The following is a 27268-nucleotide window of genomic DNA, read 5'->3' as shown; positions in this document are numbered from 1 at the left end:
GGTGCTATATACACCTAATATAAACAGTCCTGAGAACAAGGAATGGACTCCACTCGACCTGTGACAGCGTGCTGTGGTATCTGCACCGAGATGTTAGCAACAGATCCTTTAAATCCTCTCAGCTGCGAGGTGGAGCCTCCATTGATCAGATTTGTTTGTCCAGAACGACCAAAATAGACAGTCCTTTAAACAAGATGTTAGTTAACCTAATGTTTGCTTATGAAAAGTTCCTTAAAAATGATTTTAAAACTAGAACTCAGTCAAGGCGTAGATCCCTGGGTGGCTCGGTTGGGTACAATCACCTAAAACATGAAAGATCTGTGCTTTGAGACTGTGAGAGAATCTCTGGGAGGTTTGCATCAGGAAGGGCATCCAGCTTAAAAAGGATCTGTGAAAATCAAATACATTGATCTACCTCCACAACGACTAAAAGTTATAAAGTTAGCATCTTCTCCAGCTAATCATTCAGTGTGTACTTCAAGATAAAGCTGGTTACTCCTGGTTTTAGTAGCATGATCTGCAAATTTAGCCCAGTCTGTTTTTACCTTTGAAGCTGCCTGGAGCCACTGTCTGCAGTAACTGCGCTGCAAACTTCATGCAGTCGCTGAAGAATGTGCTGGGTGTGGTAGCGTTAGCTTAAATCCTTAGCATCCAGGACAAAAAAGGCTTTAAGTGCAGAGGCAGACTTTACCTGTGAAACTAAGCACACCGCATATGATGTACTTACTCCCAAACCCCCTTTTTGCGTGGCAGGAATTTAAAAGCCTAACAGGCGAGCTGCGGCTTGCTTACAAACAGCTGCCATTCAAGCGGTGAGATTTAAGGAGCAGGTACTTCCACGTGAATGTGAAACTCCACTGAATTGCAAAGTAGAAAAGCTGCTGAATGGATGGATGATTTCTCAATTCCTCAAATTCCTTAATTTAAGAAAGTACACACAATGAAAGGATTTGTTTTAATATCACAAATTCAATGGACACAAATTCATAATGCTGTCCTGAATTCATCCAACTAATACTGCAAACAGAAATATATTTTAGTATCCTCATAACAAAGAAAACAACTTTTACAACTCGGTCATTATCTGACTCGGTCACGTCTCAAAGATGACTCGGTGTCAGGAGCAGATGAAAGGAGGTCACAGCTCTGTGTCGTTGTTTGTTTACGCAGAGGGGAGAGGCGGCTGACTGGTCCACTAAATCACCTCCCTGCCAGCGGTGGTGACAAACTACCAAATGAAGTGAGAAAGTGAAGGCTCTGTCACAGATTAGGGCTGCCAAGAGTTTAAAAAGAAGACTGAGAAAACCTGGAGACGGACAGAAAACCAGCGACGAGTCTAGCTGATAAGAAAAATAATCCGGACGCCACAGATGTGCTCTGTGCTCATCTGCATTCAAACTTTGTAGCTTTCACTGCTTTATAAACTGCATTGTGAGGTAAGACTGTGAGTCATAAATCGATATAACAACACACATATAAATGCTCCAAACCTTAGAGGTCTGGACCCTGCAAGGAGTCACAACAGTAATATCACAGCTGGGTTAAAACATTTGCTCATCTGTACTGCAGTTCATTTTTTAAAATCTCCCCAGTTTTTCACAGTTTTCAGAGCTAAATGATACTATAATACCATAATAATGGTCTGAAATTAGACTTTACATCTAAGACAACTACCAAAACAAAAACAAAAGGTGGGGTTGCAAGCCCAGAGAAGAGCGCTGACTCTCCTTGTGCGATGCTGACCTCGTGTGGATCACACGCAGCACTGCGACCCAGTGGCTTGGCTCATATTAAAAGCAGCACTTAAAAGGCAGTGTGAGCGCTCCTTTCTGGGCCTCCTTAATTCTGTGACTCCTGCCTGGTAGCTCCAGCCTGCCTCAGCAGCAGTTCTCTAGCCAGATCCGGCCTACCGATCTTGGCCAAGTAGCGAGCGAGCAGAGAGGCCTTGGGTTGGTTCGGGACGGCGGGCAGCCCTCTCCTCCACATGGCCAGGATGGTGAAGGCACGGGAAGAGAGGCCGCCGCTCCCGGCTCGGGTCGTCACCAGCTGAGCGGTGCTGCGGCAGAGACGCAGGGAGAGCGCCAGCAGGGCCGTTTCCTCCTCTGAGAGCTCCTCGGACAGCCAGAGAAGAAGAGAGTCTGAGAGGGAACCTGGTTGGATGGGCAGGTGATGGATAAATGATGCATTTTTTAGTATCTGGGGCTGAGACAGCATTAAAGAGTGTGGCAAAGAGACAATGAATGGATCGTGGAGCAAGCAAGCAGAATTTCACCCACCTGTGTCCTCACAGAACTTCACCTGGGCTGTAATGGGCCGAGTAAGGTTTCTCACTTTCTAAAATGACATAAAACAGTAGCATTCTTTTATTTGAGTCTTTTACATGAAGCATAATGTTTCATTTTTGGGGGGTGAGGGGGTGAAGTCAGACCTTTACCTTGGGTAAAGTCAGAGACAGCTTACAGACGGGATCTCCCAGAAGCTTCGTGTCCTTCAGGACAGCTTTGTCATCCCGCCACTCCAGCTGACCTCTGGTGACCTTATAAAATATGGCTGTGCCCTTGTAGTGAGGAGAGCTGTAGTTTCCAAATAGGTCCACCTCAGTCAGATGCACTAAGAGGTGATTCTTCCTCTGGCTGTGGAAGGTGATGCGCTCATGCGTGGCTTCATTTTTGTTGGTTTGAGCAGCGGCTGCAGAAAAATAAATATGCACACATTTAAAAAGAGGCCTGATGCAATTATATGAAACTGCTTTACTAACTGAATTTGATGCTAACTGAATTTTCTAGGTTATGTTTGTAACATTTTCCTGTATTAAACTTGTTTACTGCCAGTTTGTGAACAGAGGGTAAAGTCACTTAAAACTTAGACCTTAGGGCTGACTTGTTGGACTCTGAAGTGCCTCTCCTTTGTTCCCTGACACATCTAGATAACAAGCAACTTCAACTCAGGCTAGCTTAGAAAAGGACCAAGCGGCCAACAAATGAGCTCCCAGTGCAACTCAGACTTCAAAACAAACCTCACATAAAAATAGAAACATATCTGAGTTCAGATGGGTTCAGATGATATTTTAAAAGCAACAGCGTTACCTTAGCTTGGGTCCTCACTATTTGCTATGTTAGGTAGCAAGTGATTTGTGTGAGTAGGTAAGCTAATGCTAGCCAACATTAGCCAGAAGAAAGACAGTTTTATCAAGCAAAGCCATGGAGCAAGTTAGGGCTGTGGTGTATAAAGACAGTATAATAGATGGTCTGAAAAGTGAAGTTCATTAAACTGCTGCTCCTATTTTCAAAAGGATTCTCCGTGCTGTAGAAGTCTATCCCTCGGACTTGACTTCAGTCAGGTTATTTTACGTGATACTTACTAACAATGATTCCATTTTGCAAATTTTGGTTAAAATGGAGAGAAGTTTATGGGAAAATGGCCTTTCAGCTCCACTGTACTATGACCTCATTAAACACTTTAATGAGACCGTGGCCTCAGTAACTAGTTTCGGGTGTTATTGAACAGAACATGATTTTAATTTTATAAAGTGAACCAAACTTTTCCTTTGGGGTTGTGTCAAGAAGGGCATCTGGCATAAACCTGCCAAGTCAAACATGGAGATGTTTGTGGCGACCCCCTCATAGCATGACAGCAGCCAAAAGTAGATTTAAATATTCAATTTTATTCAATTTAATTCAAATTTATTTATATAGCGCCAAATCACAACAACAGTTGCCTCAAGGTGCTTTGCTTTATATTGTAAGGTAGACCCTACAATAATACATACAGATAGAAACCCAACAATCATATCACCCCCTATGAGTAACCACTTTGGCGACAGTGGGAAGGAAAAACTTCCTTTTAACAGGAAGAAACCTCCTACAGAGCCAGACTCAGGGATGGGCGGGGCCATCTGTAGCGATCGGTTCGGATGAGAGAAAAAAGACAGGCTAAAAGACATGCTGTGGAAGAGAGACAGAGTTTAATAATAAGTGATGATTCCATGCATAGTGAGTGAAAAAATGACTGAAGAAGAAATACTCAATGCATCATGGGAATAGAGTTAAAAGCTAGGACGGAGTAGGGTATACTGGGGCGGGCCTATATCATGATTGACATTTACAAGATTCTACAGTATGAGCACGTAGCGTCGATAAGATCCACCTTTTGCTTGTCTCATCCAGTTTAAAATATCATATACACACAGCAAGTCCATCTTTTGTATACAGTCTACCATATATATAGATATACATTTTAACCATAGATTTTTAAAATGTTTTAAAGCCAGTAAGTAAACATGTGTTTAACATCGAGTAATCCATCTATCTCGTCCAGTTTCAACACACCAAGACGGCGTAAAAACTCATCTGGAGGCTTCTAAACAGGCAGTATCCCCATCTTTTGTACTGTCTGCTGTATTGTACCGTGGGAAACAAAAGAGGAAACATAAGAGTGTTGTACTGTTGAAGCATTCAGCTGGCTGTACAAACATATCATTCATCCACTTTATTATGTGGTTACTGTCTTACGTGGTGACCAGGGGATGGAGGCTAAACCGGTTTAGACCTGGTGCTGCAGCAACTGTTTCACATTTCCCAGTATATCTTTCTTTTTTACTGCACTAGATGTGCAGTGCTCCAGCTAACCACGCAATAACAATAGCGTACAAGGATTTGCACTTTTAAATCGAGGCCTTTTTCAGTGTCACGCGCGTCCAGCCAAAGTAAACAGGCCTCTTTTAATAAGAACAATGACAACACAAGAGCGAGCAGCTGTGTTTGAGGCTCACGGAGCTAAAAGTTGAACATCGGGATTATTTTTCTAACAAATAAACAAAAAAAACCCCAAACAAACAAGTTAAGCATGTATGATGTTTAGAGTGTTCACTATGATAGATAAAGCTGATTATTTTTTCAGATTCACTGATAGAAACCATTGAATTAATTAATTAAAATAAATGATGACCCAATCCTTGATGAAAAGCCAACATTAGACCCGTGAGAAGCATAAATGTATAAAAAGATGAAGATTCTCTTGTGTTTCTTTTGTCAGCTTATAATTATTTTCCTTAAACCACGTATGAAGCTTCTGTAGGAGAAGCCAGTGAGCCAGCTTCACACTTTACCTGTGCAGGTGATGTTGCCGGTGAAACGCAGGAGAAGCTGATCTGCCTCACGCATCGAGATCTCCGAGGAGGTCTCCACCGGGTCGTTGTAGCCCTGAGCTCGCAGCCTGTGCAGCTCCCAGCTGAGGTCTCTGCCGGGCACAACGGCCACCAGGAGGGCGCGAGGCTCGTCTCGGCTTCGCAGGAGGACGACGGTGACGGCGTGGCAGCAGACCGACTCCTCCAGCTCCTCGGCCAGGCAGGCGAGGTGACAAGGGCGCAGCGGGGAGAGGAGACGAAGCACGAGCAGTCTGAGCGGAGAAGCAGACGGAGGACAAGTTAAGGAGTCTAGCTCTGGGGAAAGATTAGATTGCCGCTGAACAGGGAAAAGACTTTGTTATCGCAGGCGGGAATACAGATGTAATAGACTTAAGACAGAATGGAGAATTCATGAAAACCTACTGCACACATTTTTTTTCTCCCCTGAAGAAGCTGTTTTAGATAAGAAAGAAGAGAATTATAACTCGGGATGGAAATGAGAATCCAACGTTATCACAGCTGGGCCTATTCTTTTAAACAGGTGACTAGAGTAAGACTTAATTTTCTCCTTCTTTATAATGTCTTTAGGGGTTTCTTAACACTTTAGTCTTGCCATGCTGTTCATGTGCGTATGCTCTGACACGTTAAAGCCTGGAATCTAAAGCATGTAGCTGCACCCATCCCCCCTTTATCCATGCGGCCTTGCTTTAAGCCCCTTATGTAAAGTAAAAGCTTTCTGTAAGTCTGGTTTGTTGTAGCGTAGTGTAGCATTTATCTTTTGTTTTTATTTTATTTTTTAATGCTGGCACTTAAGACATGGACGTGATGTTGAGAATACATGAAAGGCACCGGTGAGGTACAGCAGAGCCGTGAGTGAGGAAATAATTTGTTTTCTCCTGTTTGAAGCAAAGGAAATGTTAATCGCTCTGGAAGTTAGTGCAACATAACCTCACTAAACCAAATTAACTCGAGGATTGTTGCTTACGTTCGCTGCCATGTGAGTAAAGCGAAATAAAGAAACATCTGGGTTGTTGAAAAAGAGAAAACATCTGGGAGAAAACGTCTTGTTGATGACAGAGGTCAGCAGGCAAGAACAAGACTGCTTTGAGTTGACAGGAAGGCAACAGCAACATCAAATAACCACCCATTACAACCAAGGTGTGCAGAAGGGCATCTCTGAATGTGCTGCACAAAAATGCCATTATATAATATAAATGTATTTCTGCTGCAGGGGTCCCACAGCTGCAAAGTTTTTCCTGCACAGCTGCACAATTTAAGCCTCATCCTGTGTCTCTTACTGTCACTGTGTGGTCAGGGGGACTGTTTTCTACGCCATCTACATGGTTGGGGGACTCCTGATTGCAGCCACTGTTGACTTGGCTGTGAGGACAGCTCATAACCCCGACAACCTGCTGCGCCTGTCACACACTCTCATCAACCTCGTAGGCAACAGGTGTCAAAAATATGTTGTAAGAAAGTCCTTTAAGTCCAGTTCTAATAAGAATCTGCATGCATAGCTACTCTAGTAGAGTCCAAGAGAGCTTTAAACACCACTGATCCCATTTTTAGTTAAATGTACTGCCAAATCAAACACACTTTTACTCTATTCTAATTATGTGCTCCTTCATATCTTGCAGGTTACGTCTTTGGTAAAACAAAAACTGAAACATCTGCACTTCACTGAGAGGTTCGGGAAAAACTGTTCCTCAGTTTGTGCTGCTTACATATACATAATTGGGACAAATGTACATGTTTTTTAATAGACTTCCACATGTTTCCAGTCTCAGCAGTCTCCTTGACGTGACAAGACTGAGCGAAATTGACTATTTTAAGGTTTTACAGGGAGATCTCGGTTCCCCTGACAATCCAACAAACCTGGAGTCAAAGCCTGCCAACTGGATCTAAAAAAAAAGGTACAAAACGACATGTTTCATGTTTTAGATTTCCTTAAAGACGGCACTGCCTTATTTCTTTTTGCAGTCATTTTCAAATGTCATTTGTTTTGTTCACAGTTTAATATCCCACGTTTGGACGTGTCTACGCTTTTGACTAATACGAAAAGTTTCACTTCAGGTAGCTCTAGCGTGTGAACTCTTCTGCATTCAGGTGCAGGATTTATTACATCTTCCTGTGTTGTTCGAAGCGCCAGCGAATTCTGAAACTGCACATTAGAGCCAACGACATCAGGCTGAAAGTGTTCAGGCCTTCGAATAAACTACAGTGGCTTGTTGAGTTTGGCAGAAAGGCACATGCAAGGGGAGATATAGTAAGAAATGATCACCGTTTACTTGAAATCTTGTTGGAGAATGCTGTTAGGAGCCTGCTTTTGAACACAGTATTATCTTTTTCAGGTATTTATTTTGCTGGATGGACAAACAGGACAAATCGGCCTTGGCTTTGAAAGAAACGATGCTGCAAATGAGCGCCGCCCGACAAGTTTCGCTCTGTGGGTATCTGCTCTGTCCGTGGCTCTGCTTTGGATGCTCCTGCCTCACATTGCTCTTTGTGCAGTGATGTGGTTCGGCTGGAGAGTACGACAACGCATCAGCTGAGTCAGCCGCTGTCACAGAGATGCTAATCTACCGTAACTCTTAACGAATAGGCTCAAACTTCTTCGTGCAACCTCAAATCGTTGCTTATCCCTCCAACATGACCGAAAACCATCTTACATTTGGTTTTACCTCCACACAGGTGGCTTCAGAGCTTAAAGTGCATTTCTAATAATTACCAGCACACTGTCTCCTCTCTGCTTCATATCAAATAATAATCACTGCTTATTCTGCAGATCCCATTCATCATTTTATTGTTCCCAACAACTCAAACAGCTCGTCGCGACTGGAAGCTCCCCACTTCTGTGGGTTTAAAGTAGCTCGTCGGCTGGTAGCTTGGAGCTCGTCGACTGGAAGCTCCCCACTCTTGTGGGTTAGGTTTGGAGCTCTGAGTAGCTCCCCCAGCTGGGTCAAGGGAATAAGTAGCTCGTCTACAGAAAGACTGGCAGCTCCCCTTATTATAAGGGTTCCGATCGCGCGAATAAGTGTGAATGTGAATGTATGTGTGTATTGTTGTAACTAACGGAGCAAGCTGACTTTTCACGGTCCAATAAGAGACTGAGCCGCTCCTACTGTGTTTTTCTTTCACTGCTGTTCGCTGAAGTGCTGGTGGCTTGGGAGAACGGTCGAGTTCCGCCTCGTAAAGTTCACACCGCTTTTGGAAATAGTCCGAAAGTAGAAGGGCGTGTGAACAACCACTCTCATTCCTCATACCAGCGAAGGTGGATAGCAGCTGTATTGCCAGTGTATAAATAAATAAATAAAAATAAATAACTAAATAAATACATAAGTAAGATACACTAAATAATAAAAATTGAAAAATGGGGAATAAAACCTCTAAACCTCTTGCCAATAATGGGCAGTATACACAAAAGTTCATTAATGACGAACAATGGATAGAAAATAAATATCCAGGTGCAGGAAAAATCAGCGCAAGGAGATGGCGTAATCCTAAAAAGACGTCATGTCCTGGGTGGGAGGGTACGTGCAGCCCCGCAGCTTTAACACAGCTCAAAGATAGCTTATTAAAGGAAATAAGTGCAACCACAAATCTTAGAAAGAAAGGAAAACGCACAAATGAATTAACTTTCCTAGATGCATGGAAAAAAGAGCAACAGAGACGTGCTGAGAATAGAGAAAAGAGACAGAATAAAAAACAAAAGCAAAGCTGTGAGGCGCCTGAAGAAACGGCTGCAGCCCCTCCCCCCTATGTTACTGCCTCTGCATCAACTCCCAAGCAAACAGACAAAGATGCAGCTGTGAATAACCCTTACGGTTCAGTGCAGGCAGATTTAGCTAAAATGTCATTAACACAAGCACCTGAAGCAGATATAGGGGAAGATCATGTAGGCAGGGAAATATGGCCTGACCCCCCAAGCCCCCCAGGAGTATTTCCATTAATAAGTTCACCTAACCCCAGATATGGTCAGCCGATTGGACCTATGGGGCATCAAGACGCACACCCCACAATTCTTGTGTTTAGACCATGGTCACATGAGGATCGCAAAAATATTCTTAAAGATGTCCCGCCCCTGCATGACGGTTTTGACATATGGAAGAGAGCAGTTGAAGCAATTAGGACTCAATGGTATTTAAACGGTCATGAAATGTACCACGTACTTCAAGATCTTTTAGGTTTGAAGTTTGGCTCAGTGAAAGGCTCTTTCACTGGGGGGGCAATTAATAATCCTTTAGATTCTTTAGTGGTCGGCAACGGACCACAACCCCTGCGTGCAGGTGACCCTGAATTAGAAGGCCAACTACATAACTTCTATGAACGTGTGAAACTACAGCTGGCCCCCAAGCCAAACTACAATAAAATAGGAGAGGTGAAACAGAAAGAAAATGAAACTGCATCAGACTTTTTAGACCGCCTGCGCCCAGTTTTTAGGCAGCATTCAGGTTTAGATTATGCCGATGGCGATGCAACGCCATTCCAGCAGCAATTAAAAAATGCATTTCTAAATGGCCTGCTCCCACCAATCAGAGCACATGTAGAGAAACATTGGGTCACAATGAACACTGGCAACTTGCCAGATGCCCTGTTACATGCTGAACACGCCACAAAAGTGCACAAACAGAAAAATAAGGCTGACGTCTTCACCATAGATTCAGAGACAGGTTTCCTTGCATTTTCGGGAGGCTATCAGAGACAGAAAGGGAAGCAAGGTAATCGACAGCAAGGCCGCAGACACAGAAACAGAGACAGCAGATATGAAAGAGACAATGCCTGTTTCAACTGTGGAAAACGAGGTCACTTTGAACGAGAGTGCAGAAGTAAGCCACAGACACATAATAGTAGGAGGAACAATGACAGGCAAAACAGTGGCGAATCTATGGAGAACAATGACATGTGACTAGAAAACACACAAGATATGAACATTGATGAGGGAGGGGAAGTTTTTAACATAGAACAATTGCTATTAGGGTCAGAATACAAACCAACGCTGCTAATTCATGTGAACGGGCAACCAATCCAAATGTTATGCGACACAGGAGCATGTAAAACGGTTTTGAGGCAGGCACCTAAGAACTTACAGTACTCAAAAGATACATTAGTTGTGAAGTCAGCCACAGGCCTCACCACTGTACAACAACTAACTGCCCCCTTAGAACTAATACATACAGAAAGTGGCCGCAGGTGCTTCATTAAATGCATATATGACCCGTCATGCCCAGTAAACCTTCTAGGAAGAGACGCTCTGACAAAACTCAAGATAGGCGTGATACCGGAAGAGAATGGCATGATTGCTGAATGCATGCTAAATGACAACACTCCAGAGCCAGATAGCATTAACACGGCACACAGCAGCAACGTGTGTCTCTCTCAAGGCCACGGTGTCCCACATTATTACTGGACTCTCGAACTGCCAGAGCTCACAAAACTACACAATGTGGCCCGCAAATATACACCCCCCACATCCTATTTCCAGAAACCCACTGACTATCACAACACGTTGAGATTTAAACAAACTCCAGGCCCAGACCCACTTTACGATCAGCAAGTGTGGAAGCTAGGACAACAGAGTTTGACTTTACAACACCTGTATGTCACAAAGTCGGGAAATGCAGTGTGCTCAGTAATCCAATCAGCAGCCGTGAAGGCTTTGAACCGCATGCCTAAGCCACACGTGTCTGTAGCGCATAACTATCATTCAGACTGGAAGGATTTAGGAAATGTGTTAGCCAGGGTTGAAGCAGACACTTATGAAAAAACGGAAGACACTCATGAAGGCTGGCTGCAAGGCCGCCGGACAGGGTGTTTCCGATACACACTGGGTTGGCTGGTCGCAGTCAGGCCCGCTGTACACCTAGCCGATGCCGCTGAAACACATGCACAATTAACTGAATGACATCAGGCAGCACTAGCTCAGCTGCCTAAAACTCTCTGGTCTACAGGCCCTGCTGATGTCGGCCTTATAAAAAATGCAGATGAAGTAAGAGTAAAACCTCTCTCAAAACACAGACCACTGATATCTCAATACCCACTCACTACTGAGGCTAGACATGGCATTCGCCCAGTGATAGCAGACATGGAAAAGGCAGGAATTTTAATAAAAACAAAGACAGCCACCTGTAACACTCCTATCTTTCCTGTTAAAAAAGCTATCACGGGTGCATACCGTCTAGTACATGACCTGAGAGCTATAAACGAAGTGACTGAACAAATCCCACCTGTGGTTGCTAATCCACACACTATTTTAAATCAGGTCACACCGAAAGAACAGTGGTTCTCAGTAATCGACCTTTCAAACGCTTTTTTCTCAGTTCCACTACATTCAGACTCACAGCCATTGTTTGGCTTCACCTTTGAGGGTCAGAGGTACACATACACTCGTTTGCCCCAGGGTTTCCAGAATAGCCCAACCCTCTATGCAGAAGCACTGAAGAAGTCAATGTCTAGCTGTAAGCTCCCACAGCTAGGTCAATACTTGCTGTATGTAGATGACATTTTAATAACCGGTCACACACAGCAGGCGTGCAAAGACAACACACTTGCTGTGCTACAGCATTTGGCTGAACAGGGCCACAAAGTCTCAAAACACAAACTGCAGCTGTGGAGTGATAACGTCACATATCTCGGACACACACTCACAGGCCAGGGCAAAACACTGCTGGGAACCAGAAAGCTGGCAGTGCAAAACACACCCAAACCTAAAACAAAACAACAGATGATGAGTTTTTTAGGTTTGTGTAATTTCTGTAGAGCTTGGATTCCAGAGTATGCACTAACAGTTCAGCCACTCCAAGACATGATTTATGGCAAAAACCTCGCTTTGCGAGATACAATAACGTGGACGGTAGAGGCAGACACAGCATTTACTAACCTAAAGGTGGCTTTACAAACAAATGTAGTCCTGGCCCTGCCTGATTATGACAAGCCTTTCGTGCTGCATGTTGATGGGGGGGCCGGCTACATGAAGGCAGTTCTGACACAGGCTTTTGGTGACAAACAGCGCCCTCTGGCATTCTACTCGTGTAAGTTAGACGCTGTAGTTTCGGGCCTGCCGACTTGCGTCCAAAGCTGTGCAGCGGCCACAGAAGCAGTAAAGACGTCAGCAGACATTGTCTTAGGGCACAAACTAGTTGTCAAGGTCCCGCATGCTGTCACATCTATACTGCTGCAAGCCAATCTCTCTTACCTGACTCATGCCAGACAGCTATCGTATGTAGGCATTTTACTATCACAGTCTCACATCACACTGGAAAAATGTGGCACACTGAATCCAGGGACTCTAGTGAGCACACCAGCTGATGGAGATGTGCACAACTGCCATGCAGAATTAGACAAAGACACCAAACCCCGCCCTGACATCCATGCTGAGCCACAAGCTGGTTTTAGTGATGTCTTTGTGGACGGATCGGCCTATAAAGACAACACAGGCCGTAATTGTGTAGGTTACGCAGTAACCACAGACAGTAGAATAATAGAAGCAAAACCACTTTCTTCTTCATATTCTGCACAGAGCGCTGAGCTGATAGCTGTTATTCGTGCATGTGAAATACACAAAGATAAACAAATAAACGTTTATACAGACAGCCAGTATGTTTTCTCTGCTGTGCATCATTTTGCAAAGCTCTGGCAAAACAGAGGAATGATTACATCAACCGGTAAACCAGTCCAGCATGGCAGCCTCTTACAACGACTGCTGACTGTAATAAATTTACCACAACAACTCGCATTGTGTAAATGTGCAGCACACAAAACTGATAGCTCTTTTATTACTACAGGCAACAATTTTGCTGACAGTGCCGCAAAACAGGCGGCACAAAAGACAAACATGACACTGATGGCAGTAAACACGCATCAGATTCCACTGGATGTGTTGCAGAGTGAACAAAAAGCAGCAAGCACAGCAGAGCAGGCAAAATGGCTAAAACACGGTGCAGTTCTGACAAACGATTTAATGATGTGTTATGGCAAGCCAGTGTTGCCAAAATCGCTCCACAAGATGGCGGCATTAGTGACTCATGGCTGTACGCATTTGTCATCGGGGGGAATGACCTGTATTGTCAACTCTCATTTCTACACTGTAAATTTTGAAACTTCAGCAAAACAATTTGTCAGAACGTGCATGACGTGTCAAAAATATAATGCTCAGGGTAACCTGCGACCAAGAAGAGGCCGTTTTCCAACTCCGCCTCATCCTTTTCACACAATTCATATGGATTTTATTGAACTAAGCGAATGTCAAGGGTCAAAATACGCCCTAGTGGTTATAGACGTGTTCTCAAAGTGGCCGGAAATCTATCCAGTGAAAAAGGCAGATGCAATTTCAGTAGCAAAGTGCCTGTGCAATCACTTCATACCCACATATGGCATCCCAGCTTTGATACGATCAGACAACGGCACTCATTTTGTAAATGATGTCATCACTAAAGTCTCTGAAGCACTCGGTTTCAGCATAAAACACCACTGTGCTTATCACCCTCAGAGCGCAGGCCTTGTAGAGAGAACTAACGGCACTATAAAACAAAGGCTCAGGAAATGCATGGCAGAAACAGGAAGGCCGTGGCCTGAATGTTTGGGTTTAGTGAAGATGTGGATGCGCTTAACACAAGGCTCCCATAAACTAACTCCATTTGAAATCATTCATGGCAGGCCGTTTCCACTGCCTATTACCAGTCAACCAATAGACAAAGCAATCAGAGAAAACACATTAGCAGAATGGATGTCTAAGCTGTTAGAAAACAAAGAGATCATTGTACATAATCAACAACCTGATGATGTTTCTCCAGTGTCTTGCAGACTAAAGCCCGGTGACTGGGTTCTGATCAAGGTGCTCCAAAGGAAAAACTGGAACACACCCAGGTGGGAGGGGCCATACCAAGTCCTCCTCACTACACCGACCGCTTGCAAAATTGCGGAACGACCATCCTGGGTCCATCAGAGTCACTGCAGGCGAGTCAGTGAAGCCATCTAAACACAGCTGACGGCAGGCTTGCCTACTTGTTGTGATCTCGCCCGGTGGAGGGGTCAGCTTTCCTGGCCGGGGGGTCTACTCGCGACAGGAGGGTGTGTTCCGTCGTCATGAGGTGGTGGCTCTTATCAACTGCAGCGGCCCTGACCATGGCCGGGCTCCTCACCTTTGCTTCCGTGAGGGACAACAAGTCACGCTATATGGAGAAAAGGCAGACACTGTATGACAAAGGAAAGTACACCAAGTTTCCCCATGGCTACGCCACTAACTTCTGGTGGCAGTTTATGAACACTACAGCTCATTTGAATAACAAAACTGACTGCTATGCATGTACCCATATGCCCCTATCCTCACAGACGTCTGGCCTGTGGCCGTACAGCATACCTGAAGATCGCAGTTGGTGTCTGTTGGGCCTGGCAACACATCCAGGCTACGGTACTCTTTGGTCCAAAGCCAACTACAGCATCCCAGCAAAAGCAACCTGGAGGTCATCGTCACTCACAAATGTGAACTGTTCTGGACAGACCTACCTACTGACCTGGCCCCAAGTCTCAGACCCACTGCCTGATGTAATTCTACTGAACAAACTGAACGCATCACAACTGCCAGTATGTGTGATGAACAATGGATCGCGGGCAGTGGGGGAGCTGCCTACTCACCTATGTAAGTCCATATACACTTTCTGCCCACCAAGGAACGAGAGGAAGTGTATGACCTGTTCAATCAACGCCACCTGTGCCAGTAACACGACGCTGATGGGCCTAAACTGTCGCTCCGACTACAGCTACCGAATGCCACTACAAACAAAGACTCAGTACCAGACAGGATGTGCACGGACGGCACCCAGCAGCAGAGGAACCAGAGTTTTGGCTGACTGGTACTTCCTATGTGGCAACAAGGCTTATCTGTCACTCCCTGAAGGTTGGGGAGGTCTGTGCGCCCTGGTGGAATTATCAGATCACGTTTTCTTCATGCAAAGTGTTGCACATCACCCAAGCAGCCGACAGAGACGTGAAGTGGACATCGCCTCCCCCAATTCTTTCGGCATTACCGTGGACACTGGAGTGCCGGGAGAGTTTCGCATCTGGGGAGGAGGAGTGAAATTCTTACAGAGCTTGATCCCCGGCATTGGAGTTGCCGAGGTGCGGGATCATGTGGAAATCAACCGATATGCTCTGCTACGACACATCAACTTGACTAAGACCCTGGGAACCGCCTTAGCAGGAGAACAGCAGGCCATCAGAACGATGGTGCTGCAGAACAGACTGACACTAGACCTGCTAACAGCATCACAAGGAGGAGTTTGCAAGCTGATCGGGGAAACATGTTGCACTTTTATCCCTGATGGATACGAAACTGGAGGAGACATTTATGAAGCTTTGCAGAATTTGACCGCTCTGCAAAAATATGTCACTGAACACACACCTGGAGCAGCTACAGCACAAAGCTGGCTGGACTGGCTGGACTGGCTGTTCAGCGGTTCATGGCTGGCTGCTGTAGCAAAGCCATTTTTCCTTCTAGGTCTCATCATGATAGCACTGCTCATATTAGTGTTGTGTGTGTTGCCATGCCTAAGAGTAATGATTTCACAGATGATAACAACTACAATGACTGCTTATGTTGCCGTGCCTGAAGAAGAACAACATCCCGTTGCAATTCTGTTAGAGGAGAACTTGTACTAGCTGCTAATAAATGACGTGGTGATTAAAAATGACTTGTCAAGTGATCATGCACTGATTAAAACATTAGTAGGTTATGCAAGTTTTCATGCTTTTATTTTTTTGAAGTTTTGAGTTCTAAACAAAGTTTTTCATTTTAAATATAAAGTTTTCATGCTTTTATTTTTTTTGAAGTCTTCAGTTTTAAACATAAAGTTTCCATTTTAAATATGAAGTTTTCATTATTTTACATATAAAGTTTTCAATTTAAGGTTTGCATCGGTTTAAGTATAAGGTTTCATGCTTGTATTTTTTTGAAGTTTTCATTTTATAATATAAGGTTTTCATCCTTGTATTTTTTGAAGTTTTCATTTTACATATTAGGTTTTCATCATTTTTAAATATAAACTTTTCATTTTACTTTTCATCCTTTATTTTTTGTAGTTTTAGTTTTATTATTTTTTCATCCTTTATTTTTTGTAGTTTTAGTTTTATTATTTTTTCGTTTACTATGATTTTCATTTACTATGTTTTTCTTTGTATTATTTTCTTTTGTTTTATTCTTTAGACCAAATGACTTCCATTTCTGCTATGCTGACATTTTGAGAATTTAAAAATTGCTTAAGATACTTAATAAATAACCTTCACAGACAATTGTTGTATACATTTAAAATAAGTTAAAACAGGAGGGAATGTTACAGGAAAAATGTTTCTATGTTTCTTTACCTTCTTTTAAATGTGCAAGCATGCCCTTTTGTCTATGGTTAGATTAGTTTAGAATTATCTTTTTAGACTTTCTCAGCAAAGACATACTGTTTTGGGACATATTGTTTTAGATTGTTTTATCTCTCACAGCCTTCTCCCAGCTCTCTGCTGACGAGACTAGCGCCACATATGGAGTTGTTTATTTTATTTGTTTTGTATTTTCTTATCCTGTTCTCACTGTCTTTCCTATAAAAATTACCAAGCCACTGTGCATGGTGTGAGTTGTTCTTAGCAGCTCACCCGTGTACACGTTTGATAAAGAAAGTAACTTTGTCTCATTGTGTCTTTATTTCTCCTGGGTTTTTTACAGAGTTTTCCCCCAACACCTCTCTACTGGCTTAAAAAAAAACCCCAATATGTATATATATTAAACGTGTGCAATGTAGACTGTACACAGAAGATGGACAATGGTTGATGTCATGACTACTGAAACTGCACACTCATTGGCTACTGACTTGCCAATCACAAATCATCAGCCAATGAGCCTATTCTAGATAATCCTCCTTTCTGACACTAAATAACTCAAACACAACAGAATTGACGTTTTAGTCAAAACCAGTGGCTGATCTCATAAACTCAACAGGAAAATGTGGACATGGGTACAGACAGGAAGCTCACAGACTTGTGGTTTTTCATTTGACATCATGTGAACATTGTTCAGCAGCTGTCTGCCAAAACCTCAATAGGACTGGAAGCCTTTATGCAGTCATCAGCGTCATGCCTTGGTGCCCATTAAAGCCAGTTCAGAGTTAAGACACTCACTCATTGGCTTCATTTTCCAGTCCCAGGAGGTGCATCCATCTGTTTTATGTGTAGTCGATGGCAGACATGTTTTTATTTACCTCCTTGCTGTCCTGGGGCCCGTTCTTCGTACCTCGCTAAGTAGGTTAGCCGGATTAGATTGTTGACGATTTCGCGTGATCCTGGATCAGTCGGTTCCCCGAAGCTCATCCGGGACTTGCTGTCATAGCAACAGAGCCGTAAGCGTAAACCTGCTCGGGAGCAGGTTTACTTTATGTAAACAGGATTAGATCGCGGCCACGCAGGTATGTCCGCGTCATTCATACGAAAGCAACAGCGATATTCCACCACTGTTTCACCATAAATAAATAACATCAATGTAACTAAAGACAATGCAGCACTTGATCCTTTTATTGATGTCACACAGATACATACAGGTCATTTCCTAAAAAAGGGAAATGTACTATTAACATTCTATTACATGTATGTGATTATTACAGATGTAATTCATATTTCAGAGTAGTAATTGTAAATTACTTCGTGTAATCAAGATGAGAGACCACGGCTATAAAAGCCAAGGTGGATTTGGGAAGTCTGTCGCAGTCATATCCTGTCCGTTTACGCGAGCAACCCATTGCGGAAGGTGCAAGATTGATAAGGAGAGTCCTCAGAATTCAGCGTATATTGCGGGATAGACAGGATCCTTTAGCTCAGCGCGACAGTGTGCTCATTGAGAGATATCGATTTTCCCGTGAGGGTATTATTCACTTAACCAACTTGTTGACGAGGGGGTGCAGGACCACCACCTGTCTTTTTTTGCTCTGCCCTTTTCTTGGTTGCTGTTATAAACAAACAAACAGATTATTTCAGGCTCTCTTTCCAAGAGACGAAAAGCAATATAAGTGATAAATATTACCATTCTGTAGAATATTCTTATATTTCACTTTTACTTGTTCCCATGTTCTAGTGGGTCCTGTTGTGGCTCTAATGTGAAAGAGGATATAATATAACAATATAATATAATGTAATATAATATAGTGTAATATAATAAATCTACCCTACCGCCTACTGGTGTTGGCCAGAGGGGCCGATGGCGCGATATGGCATCCTGGCTTCTGTCAGTCTGCCCCAGGGCAGCTGTGGCTACAACCGTAGCTGCCTCCACCAGTGTATGAACGTGAGAGTGAATGAATAGTGGTATTGTAAAGCGCTTTGGGTGCCTTGAAAAGCGCTATATAAATCCAATATATTATTATTATTATTATTAAATTACTTACGAGTTTGATTTGTCAGCAACTTCCTGCCAGCCCTCTCTCCTTGCTTTTGCAGCCTTTGCAGTGTTCCCTTGCGTTCTGATTAAACTCTGAAACTCCTGAAATCCCTCACTCAGGAGTTCTTGCTCTGCTGCCGAAAAATACCGAGCCGAGCGCGCTCCTTCGACATTTTCGCCGACCAATCAGAGGGTTGCCGATCAATGTTTCTACTATCGATGCGTAGCCCCTTTTATGACACCCAGTGATGTCACATTACTGCGTCCAGCTGTACTAATCGTCAACAGCAGGTGTGTTCGGGGAACCGGATTAGCGAGCTCACGGTTAGCGCGATGATTTGATCTTGGATGTGTCATTTGATCTTGGATGTAGTAAGCGACGTACGAAGAACGGGCCCCTGCACTACAATTGACTTTGTTGTCTTTTTAAATAAAGTTAAACTGCCTATTTCCATTTGCAGGTGTGATTATTGTAAGAGGAGAAAACGTGGTGGTACAAACCTGTCAAAGTTCTCCATCAGGTCAAAGGACACCAGTCCTTTCTGCAGGCTCCTGACGGTGACTTTATCCATGACACTCCACTGTTTGTCCCTTGAGCCCAGAACAACCAGCGACTCATTGGACATTTCCTTGGATTTCACAGAGGTGTCCATGAATCTGGCATAGAAACAAAACCTTTTAAGATCCCTATTTATATGATGCTGTGACACATATATAATATATTTTAGTTCAAGGACATCTGTGTCACCTCAGTCTGTGGGAAGGTGAATGATCCCATGGGGGAGAATCCCTGACAGGTTGACTTTGTTGGTCTTGTTGGTTCTCTGTTTGTCCCCTTGTTGCTTTCTTTTTTGCAGGATTTGGGGGACATGGAAGTGTGACTGTGAGGGGTCTTCTCAGGGGCCTCGAGGTTGGGTGGGTGAGGTAGAGCAGCGGGCTGGTAGACACCACCGAATGATAGGCATAATTTCTGGACTTGACAGAAGCCAGGAGCACGGCGTCTAGCGGCTGGATCTGAAGCAAACAAGGAAACAGCTGTTCTGCTTGATTTAGGCAGCAGTTTAGACAAAAGCCGTTTGATATGAGAATTTGTCTATTTTTTCTGTTGTTCTATCAAAAGAGAGCTGTGCAGAGACGGAGGTGGTGGATTTGACGTAAGATCAAGGAACAAACTGCTCGTACACCAGTGTTTGGTCTCAGGAGTCAATTGAGAAATCGGCCACAGCTGTTTGTGCCTCACAGCAAACATCTGTGAAACCTGCAAATCAGAAGCAAGCTTTCTGTTACTTCATCATTTCTCCTCTCTATTTTCATCCGAGTTTTGGAATCATTTCAAAGGCTTCGTCCCAAGGAGCCCTTCCTATCTCTCAATGCCAACCAGACCTCACTTCTGCAACTCTTTTCTTTACTTCTACTGAAAGTAAAGTAGGAGAAAAGGGGGTAATGATCAGGGTATTGTCATACCGTGGTTTGCGCTATTACAGGTGCAGTAAAGGATCCTGGGAGGTAGTTCAGACAAATTCGGGGGTCCATGGGGAGTTTTAGTGACAACCCCTTCCTGGGAATGGTGTAGTTTTCTAGTTTTAAACAGGAAACCACTGCAAAAAGACCCACAGAGTACACCTTCACCTCTGCAAATGAGCCCTAACAAAGAGAGAAAGAAACCACGGCAAAACATTTGAACAATCTTTCACCAATACAGAAGTCATACAGAAGTTAGTTCTGCTAAATGTGGTACTCTAAGCTATTGAAACATTCAGTGTACTTACTGTAGTTTTTCATGCAAAAAAAACTCTACTCAGTGTTTCTATGTTTTTTAGGTTAAGAATAAGTACAATTACAGGAGTTGCAATTGTTACTTTTTTGCACTCATGTAAGATACAGCCACCGTCTTTCATTTCAAAGATTTTACATATTGAGTTATAATACAACAAAAACTTGGCAAGTCTTAAAATGATGTAATTATAACCACAGATAAACAAGAGCATGACTTATTATACCACATCATTATTTATTTAACAAAATCTAAGCCAAATATGATAAACAGTGCATGAAAAACTACAGTAAGTACACTGAATGTTTCAATAGCTTAGAGTACCACATTTAGCAGAACTAACTTCTGTATGACTTTATTAGTCTCTCACATCGCTATGGAGCAATTTTCGCCTACTCTTCTTTCAAACCTCGCTTCAGTTCATTGTGGTTTGTGGGCAGGTTTATTTGCGTACAGCTCTCACCACAGCATTTAAGTCAGGTTGAGATCTGGTCTTTAACTAGGTCATTGCAGTAGCTTTATTCTTTTCTTTTTCAGCCATTCTGTTGTAGATTCGCTGCTTTTCTTGGCATCACTGTCCTGTTGCAGGACCCAGTTTCAGCCAAGCTTCAGCTGTCAGACAGACAGCCCTACATTTGACTCTAGAGTACTTTGGTATACAGAGGGGTTCATGCTTTACTCAATAAGTGCATGTTGTCGAGGTCCTGTGGCTGCAAAACAAACCTAAGTCATCACCCCTCCACCACCGTGCTCCACCGTTGGTATGAGGTGTTTATGCAGATATGCTGTGTTTGGTTGTCTCCAAATGTGTTGCTGTGCTTTAAAAACAAACATCTGTACCAGAGTTCTTGTGGTTTATTCAGATACAACTTTGCAAACCTAAGTTGTGCTGACATGTTCTTTAAAACAACAGTTCAGTTTTTTTATTTTAACTCATGTAATTGTATTTATTCTTAACCAAAGATATACAGAAACACTGGGAATATGTTTATCTAATTAAAATGTAACAGTTTTGATTTGGGTTAAAACGCCCCAAAAATAGTAAACGGTGTACCACAAGGCTCTATGTTAGAGCCTCTTCTGTTTTCAGTTGTTCCATACTTTGTTCTTTATATACATGCAGCATGAACCTTTTATAGAAGACTTTTCTTCTAACTAAGAATTTATTTATAACTAAGAAGAAAAAGGTTCAGTATACAGCTCCAGCTTATATTAAGCTTCCAGTAAAATAACATAAAATAAGCATTACGCAGGAGAAAATTATGTTATTTGATCAATATTTGAACAAATATTTGTAAGTAAGGGAAAACCTTACTTTCTGTCCTCCATACATGCCCTCTGTTGTTATGGGAGCGATGTAGCTGACCCTCTTGTCCTCGTCTATTATCTTCACAGCGACATCTCTGTAGCTGCTGCGATGGCGTGCTTGGAAAGGCACAACCACAGTAAGAGGGAAATTAAAGGCTGCTCCATGTTCAACTTTGACCCGGATCACTCTGCTAAGCAACTCCTCTGAGCCAGTCACCATCAGGCAGCTCAGGGCATCAGCCACTTCACACCTCAGGACTTTAGCTGCACCTGCAGGCGCTCTGATAAAGCACGCGTCCGGTACATCAGAATGGCTGCCCTCCAGCTGAGCAGTGAGCCTAAATGATGTTTTTAAAAACACATAAATGCATATTTTTAGAAAACGATTCATGATTGAAATAAAGTTTGACTGTTTGTTTCTTCCTTTTATTTTTATTTATTTATATTTTTTGCATGCTTGCATTTGCTCTTAATGCTTTTAAGTAGAAATATTATTATCTTGATTTTTTTTTCAAGTGCAAACATATTAAGACTTGCTGAAATGCCGGAGCATGCACTTTCCATATCAGCTCTCTCCAGACTTAGCCTCTCCCTCGGATCTTAATGTTCCTGATTTTTTTGGCTTTTAGATGTATGTGTGCAGTGGCCTGACAGTGAACTGTGCGAAACAGCTGGCTGTGTTGGAGGCCAGGAGGTCAAAAATGTGTGCGACTTGTGATAAAGCACTGCAGAGAGTTTGTCCTGTATCAGTGAGCAGGAGAAATGAGTGGAAGGAAATCATGTCCAGACTCGCAATCATCCCAACGGAGGGCACAGAACAAAATACTCAACATCTTTTTGTTTTCATTTTTGTTTTAGGCGTGTGGATTACTGATGTTACCAGTATGTTGTCAGCAAGTGGAAGAAAATATTGACTACTTTCTTTGTTTACAACAAACGTAAAATGATGTGCTACCTCACGAACCGTGTGTAAACTGACACGGAAGAAGTTTCGATTTCATTATGCTTGAATAGCCTCATCAAAAAAACACAAAACTGACTGCGAACATCATAGAGCTTTAAGCAAAAGACCACAAACATGCAAGATGTTGCATATTACACTGACAGGAAGTGTGGGTTAAACATAAATACTTATGTGTTAAGAGTTTAAGTACGGTGAGCTGCGATGATTTAGTCAGCTTACCCTACAGTAATCCATTTTCTTTTTCTCTTTGCGCTCTCATCTTCCTTTTCAGTCTCCTCTAGCAACTCAGTCTCAGAGTTAACAGATTCCTCCAGAACGTCTCTTGCTTGACCTTTGACATGTGATTCTGCCCCGTTGTCACAATTAGAACCACTGAATGAGTCCAGTGTTTGTTCAGTGTCTGCCGATGTCTCTGTACGCCTTCGATCAGCTCCGTCCTCAATCACCCGTTCGTGACCTGAGTCAGACTCGAGCCGATCGGGGGAGTTTAGGTGATTCTTAACGTCTTCAGGTTGCGCCGAAGTGTCTGTGTCTCTGTATTCTCGACGCGCTTCACCCGCGATCGAGGTCTTATCTACAGATAACTGCTGAATCGCTGCATCCAGCTTGATAATGATGGAGCTTATTTTGTCGATGATCTTCTCTACGTCCTCTCCAACACTCAGAAAAATGTCACTGACGGAGCCCGAACAGGGCCTGCATCCTGTATCCTCTGAAAAAAAAAGTAAACTTTTACTTGAGTTTTTAAATTAGTTACACTTTGTTACACACCCATCACTGAAAGCCTGCATGTTTTTATGTCATTTCTTTAAATAGTCGTCGGGAATAGTTCTCCAGACTTCCTGAAGGACATTCAAAGCTCTTCTTTGGATGTTTCTGCCTTTTTTTCTATTCTCTGTGTAGATGATCCCGCACACTTCAATATTGTTATCCATGACTGATAATGCTCCACTGTGTGTTTTTCCATCCAGGTATATTTTTTCAGCATTGGCAGTGTGTTTGGGATCATTGTCATACTGAAAAATGAACCTGCTGCCAATCAGATGCTTTCCAGATTGTGTTACATGGTGGATAAAACTCTGATGGGACTTTTAAAATCAAATTATGTGTTGCTGCAACAATCTACTAGTAACAAAGTGCCTAAAGATTGAAAGTTTTTCTGTTATGTGTAGACACAACGCTATCTTTGTACTTGAATGGTTCATAGGTTCGTTCTTTCCTCTGAAAATGGTCAGGTACAAGGACTGGACTGAAAAATAGTATAAAAAAGGACCCAGAGTCCAAATAGACACTTTGAAAGAACCTTCAGAGACCCTGGAGAGCTTGAGGGGGATATGAAGGTGGAGGTGTGCAACTTTGAGAGTGAAATTTAATAAATGAAAATAAATACATTGTTACTTCTGAGGCTCTGAGAATTCCACAATTTAATTTCGTTTTCTATTTGAAGTTTATTTTGTCGTCAGAGATGAGAAGTAACTTTTTTATTTTCTGGCATCTGTACTTTTACTCCCTACGTGTTTAAACAAATGTCTGTACTTTCTCCTCTTACGCTTTCAAAGCAGACTCATTACTTTTGGTTTATCTATAAGTTCGTCTATAGGGTTTATTTCAGGGGTTAAAGTGGGCGGGAAGGACTGAATGTATCCGTTAGTTGTGGTTGTGGTACTTCAGCATTTAGCTAGTGCTACAGAAAAGGAGGAAGCATGAAGAGAGTGCTATTTTAAGTGGCAGGCCATTTCAAATACATTTTTTCTATCAGCTCAACAAACTTCAGGAAACACACAAACTGTTTGTGTGCAGGTTGTCGTACACTGCTTCTGCGAGCTAAAGCTCCAGCTGCTGTATTTCGCAGGGGATAAAAGAGTGAGAGCTAACTTCACAGAGATGGAGGAAGATAAAAAAGACAGGACAGGAGAAGACGAAGAGAGAGTAGATTTAAAGGTAAGGACAGCTCAGTGGTGTTTGATAAACTCCAGATGTATGATGTCATAATTTGAATTGAATCTGTATATGATGTTTTGATAAATGATGCATTTTTTTTTTTGTCGTGAAATATCCTAAAAAACAAACTAACTTTTTGATACTCAAAGGTTGCATGAAAATACTGAGCAGCTCAGGATAAACAGGTTAGCTTGCATCAATGTGGTGAATTCCCATTGTGTTGAACTGGTGCACAGTGGCTGTGGTGGTCATAGTCAGATTTAGGTTATATCAAGTGTTGCAGAGATGAATTTGCATTTACGCAGATGATGCTTAGATTCATTCACTGAATTCCAACTTTATACCAACTGCATATAAAGTATAGAGAGTATAGTATCAGTGATATGGGACAGCTGTGAAGCAAGCAGCAGGTCAGCTGATCACACTAAGAAAATCTACTGAAGTTCATATTAGAAAGTATTGTGAGTTATGATTCTTTTCCCTATGCTGAGCCACTACACAGATTTAGTGCTCCTCCACCTGCTAAATCGCACTTTCACCCCTGACTGTTCTCAGTGTACTGTTTAGCAATGGAGGCAAAGTCTCCCTCTACAATGTTGGCAACAGAAAATAGTTATTTGTTTAAATTTTCTGTCACTGATTGTGTCCTAGATAACAGATTCAAGCTGAGTACATTCATTAAAACTACAGATCGGGATAATGTTTGTATTCTTGTACACTAATATTATTTTATTATTATATTAACATAGACAAGGTTTAGTTACCTCTGTACAAGAATGGTTAGAATCGTCCTCCAATGAGCTACTTTTACTTTCTTACTTTGAGTACATTTCTGAGCCTGTACTTTTTTACTTTTGCTTGAGTAATGACGTTGAATCAGTACTTCAGCATTTACTGGAGTATTTTTAAACACAGGTATCTGTACTTCTACTTAAGTAAAGAACATCTGTACTTTTGCCACCTCTGCCTGTCGTAGATGGATGCTGCTGAGCTCCACCCCCTGGTGGAGAGCTGCTGAGCGTGGAGGAACATCGTCTGAGGGCTTGTTTCCATGCTCTGAGTCTGCATGAATGAAAAACACTGACTTCCCTCAGCACTCCCAGAGCTCTCTTTTTGCAGTCTCCCTCCTGCTGCTCTTTACTCCTTCGTCTTCTTTCATCCTCCCTCTCATCTTCTCCTTCTTCCATCCTCCCACCCATTGCTGTATCGAGATGATCACCGCAGCATTGGACACCTTCAAGCTCCTGAACAGTTTCAGCCAATGCAATGAGGAGTCTGTCCTCGCTTGTGCAGTCAGGAGGCTTTTGTCCTTCCATGAGTTTGTCTGCATGCAGATTCGTATCCACGCTGGACTGCAAAATGCAAAAAAGCTGAGAGTCAGAAGTATCTGCTCAGGCTTTTCTTCGGGCCTTTTACTTTTTCAGTCCATCTTGCATTTGGCAAAATCTTTTCCCTGCTTTTACACAATTCAGCTGATAAGCGTCAAATACTGATTAAAAGAGGATTTCAGTTCTTGTGTACCTCCTTTTATGTTCGAAGCCGAAGCCCTGCTGGGTTGCTGTGTCCTTGGCAGTGAGCATTACTGCGTCCGGCTATCCCAGTTTACAGGCGCCAAGGCTGCATTTATCTGGCTGCCAGCAGTAAAACATGTTGCCAAGGCGACCCCTGGAGGCGTGGAAGGGAGAAACAAAAGAGGAGATTCACAGGAAGGCAGAGAGCTCTGTGCATCCCACGTCTGACGGTCTCCTGTCACTCATTTCACTGCTTGCATATCCGGCCAGTTAAAAAACGTCACACGGAGCCGGGAATCATTCAAAAGCACAGCAGGAAGTTACTGGAGTTCTCCCCTGTTGGTTTGAATGCATTCACATTCATAAATCATTTGTTTTCCTAACGCCACAAGCGTTGCTACAAATGCATTAGAATGTTGGGCAGCACCTAAACTATTTACAGGAGAAAAAGGTGGAGACAAACACAACCACAGAGTAGATTGTGGGTTTCCTGTGTGGGACTTACGATGTTACTTTGACATCAGTATTAAAACAAGTTTCTTGATCCTTATTTGGAATTAAAAGAATACTCAGCATCACTGTAAGAATGGGTTGGCATTCAATTCTAATCATGTTAACATAAAATAAAGTCCTTTGATCTTGTACTGCTATAATGTTCAATGGCATTGCACTCAGCATGCATTCAGTCCTAATCTAACAAAAGAAATCACGGGATATATCCTGGACAGGAGCTGGGAATCACCTCTTAACCTAACATTCCAAGTCTTAGGAAGGTGGTGGCAACGTGAAAGCATTTAAAATTTTCACGTCATTCTATAATAGATGTTACTAATAATAAATGACTATTATTCATCGTGTTGTTTAGAGCTGTGCCTTACCTGTTGCCGGGTCAGGCGTCCTCAGAGGCAGGCCGCAGTAATGTAGCACTGTGTCGCCATCATGTGGCCGATGCCACAAACTGCACGCATTTCCCTCCTATTAAGATCTTCATTACTTTAAATAAATAAATAAAAAGCCCAGAATTTATAAAAAACAAAGGAAAACATGAAAATGAAAATTATCTGAAAATTGTAAAAAAAAAAAAAAAAAAAAAAGTAAAAGTGAAAGTAAATACATTTATTTATTTTTGAAACTTTATCTTTTCTTCTTAACTTTATCTTATAAGGGATTTTTAAACGCCATCATTAATCATGTTTTCTTGTAGTTTTTATACTTGAATGAAAATAAGCCGGAGCTTCGT

General features: G+C 42.6%; 3 protein-coding genes across 3 annotated transcripts; 2 read left to right on the top strand and 1 right to left on the bottom strand.

Annotated features, from left to right (window-relative positions):
- Positions 1-983: 983 nt before the first annotated feature.
- dthd1 (death domain containing 1) lies at positions 984-25941 on the bottom strand. The gene is made up of 10 exons (XM_085399697.1): positions 25470-25941; positions 22796-23288; positions 21620-21950; positions 19995-20174; positions 19279-19544; positions 19032-19187; positions 5108-5397; positions 2435-2688; positions 2277-2334; positions 984-2150 (listed from the first exon to the last, which is right to left on the bottom strand). Exons 1-10 carry the CDS (start codon positions 25831-25833, stop codon positions 1840-1842), a joined length of 2703 nt encoding a protein of 900 aa, XP_085255823.1. The 5' UTR covers positions 25834-25941; the 3' UTR covers positions 984-1839.
- Positions 5942-8031, top strand: LOC146674997 (uncharacterized). Its single transcript, XM_085385385.1, has 6 exons — positions 5942-5976; positions 6441-6594; positions 6763-6812; positions 6907-7015; positions 7209-7391; positions 7477-8031. Exons 1-6 carry the CDS (start codon positions 5942-5944, stop codon positions 7675-7677), a joined length of 732 nt encoding a protein of 243 aa, XP_085241511.1. The 3' UTR covers positions 7678-8031.
- LOC146674996 (uncharacterized) lies at positions 14131-16690 on the top strand. The gene has a single exon (XM_085399683.1). It carries the CDS (start codon positions 14207-14209, stop codon positions 15776-15778), a length of 1572 nt encoding a protein of 523 aa, XP_085255809.1. The 5' UTR covers positions 14131-14206; the 3' UTR covers positions 15779-16690.
- Positions 25942-27268: the final 1327 nt, after the last annotated feature.

The sequence above is a fragment of the Rhamphochromis longiceps genome, linkage group LG3, assembly GCF_057381845.1.
Source record: "Rhamphochromis longiceps isolate RC_006_pf linkage group LG3, R_longiceps_female_GT1.1, whole genome shotgun sequence".
Taxonomy (NCBI): domain Eukaryota; kingdom Metazoa; phylum Chordata; class Actinopteri; order Cichliformes; family Cichlidae; genus Rhamphochromis; species Rhamphochromis longiceps.
Note: the sequence above shows the minus strand (reverse complement) of the source record. Positions and strands in the feature narration are given on the sequence as shown.

What these genes read in the sequence shown, in the direction of transcription:
- LOC146674996 (XM_085399683.1), top strand. Translation starts at nt 14,207, where the DNA reads ATGAGGTGGTGGCTCTTATCAACTGCAGCGGCCCTGACCATGGCCGGG.
- LOC146674997 (XM_085385385.1), top strand. Translation starts at nt 5,942, where the DNA reads ATGGACGTGATGTTGAGAATACATGAAAGGCACCG. An exon ending in AGAATACATGAAAGGCACCG is followed by an intron (nt 5,977 to 6,440) that starts GTGAGGTACAGC and finishes CTGTGTGGTCAG; the next exon opens with GGGGACTGTTTTCTACGCCA. An exon ending in CAAACCTGGAGTCAAAGCCT is followed by an intron (nt 7,016 to 7,208) that starts GCCAACTGGATC and finishes AGGTAGCTCTAG; the next exon opens with CGTGTGAACTCTTCTGCATT.
- dthd1 (XM_085399697.1), bottom strand. Translation starts at nt 25,833, where the DNA reads ATGGAAGGACAAAAGCCTCCTGACTGCACAAGCGAGGACAGACTCCTC. An exon ending in TCACCTTCCCACAGACTGAG is followed by an intron (nt 19,188 to 19,278) that starts GTGACACAGATG and finishes TTTCTATGCCAG; the next exon opens with ATTCATGGACACCTCTGTGA. An exon ending in CTGATGGAGAACTTTGACAG is followed by an intron (nt 5,398 to 19,031) that starts GTTTGTACCACC and finishes TTCTCCGCTCAG; the next exon opens with ACTGCTCGTGCTTCGTCTCC.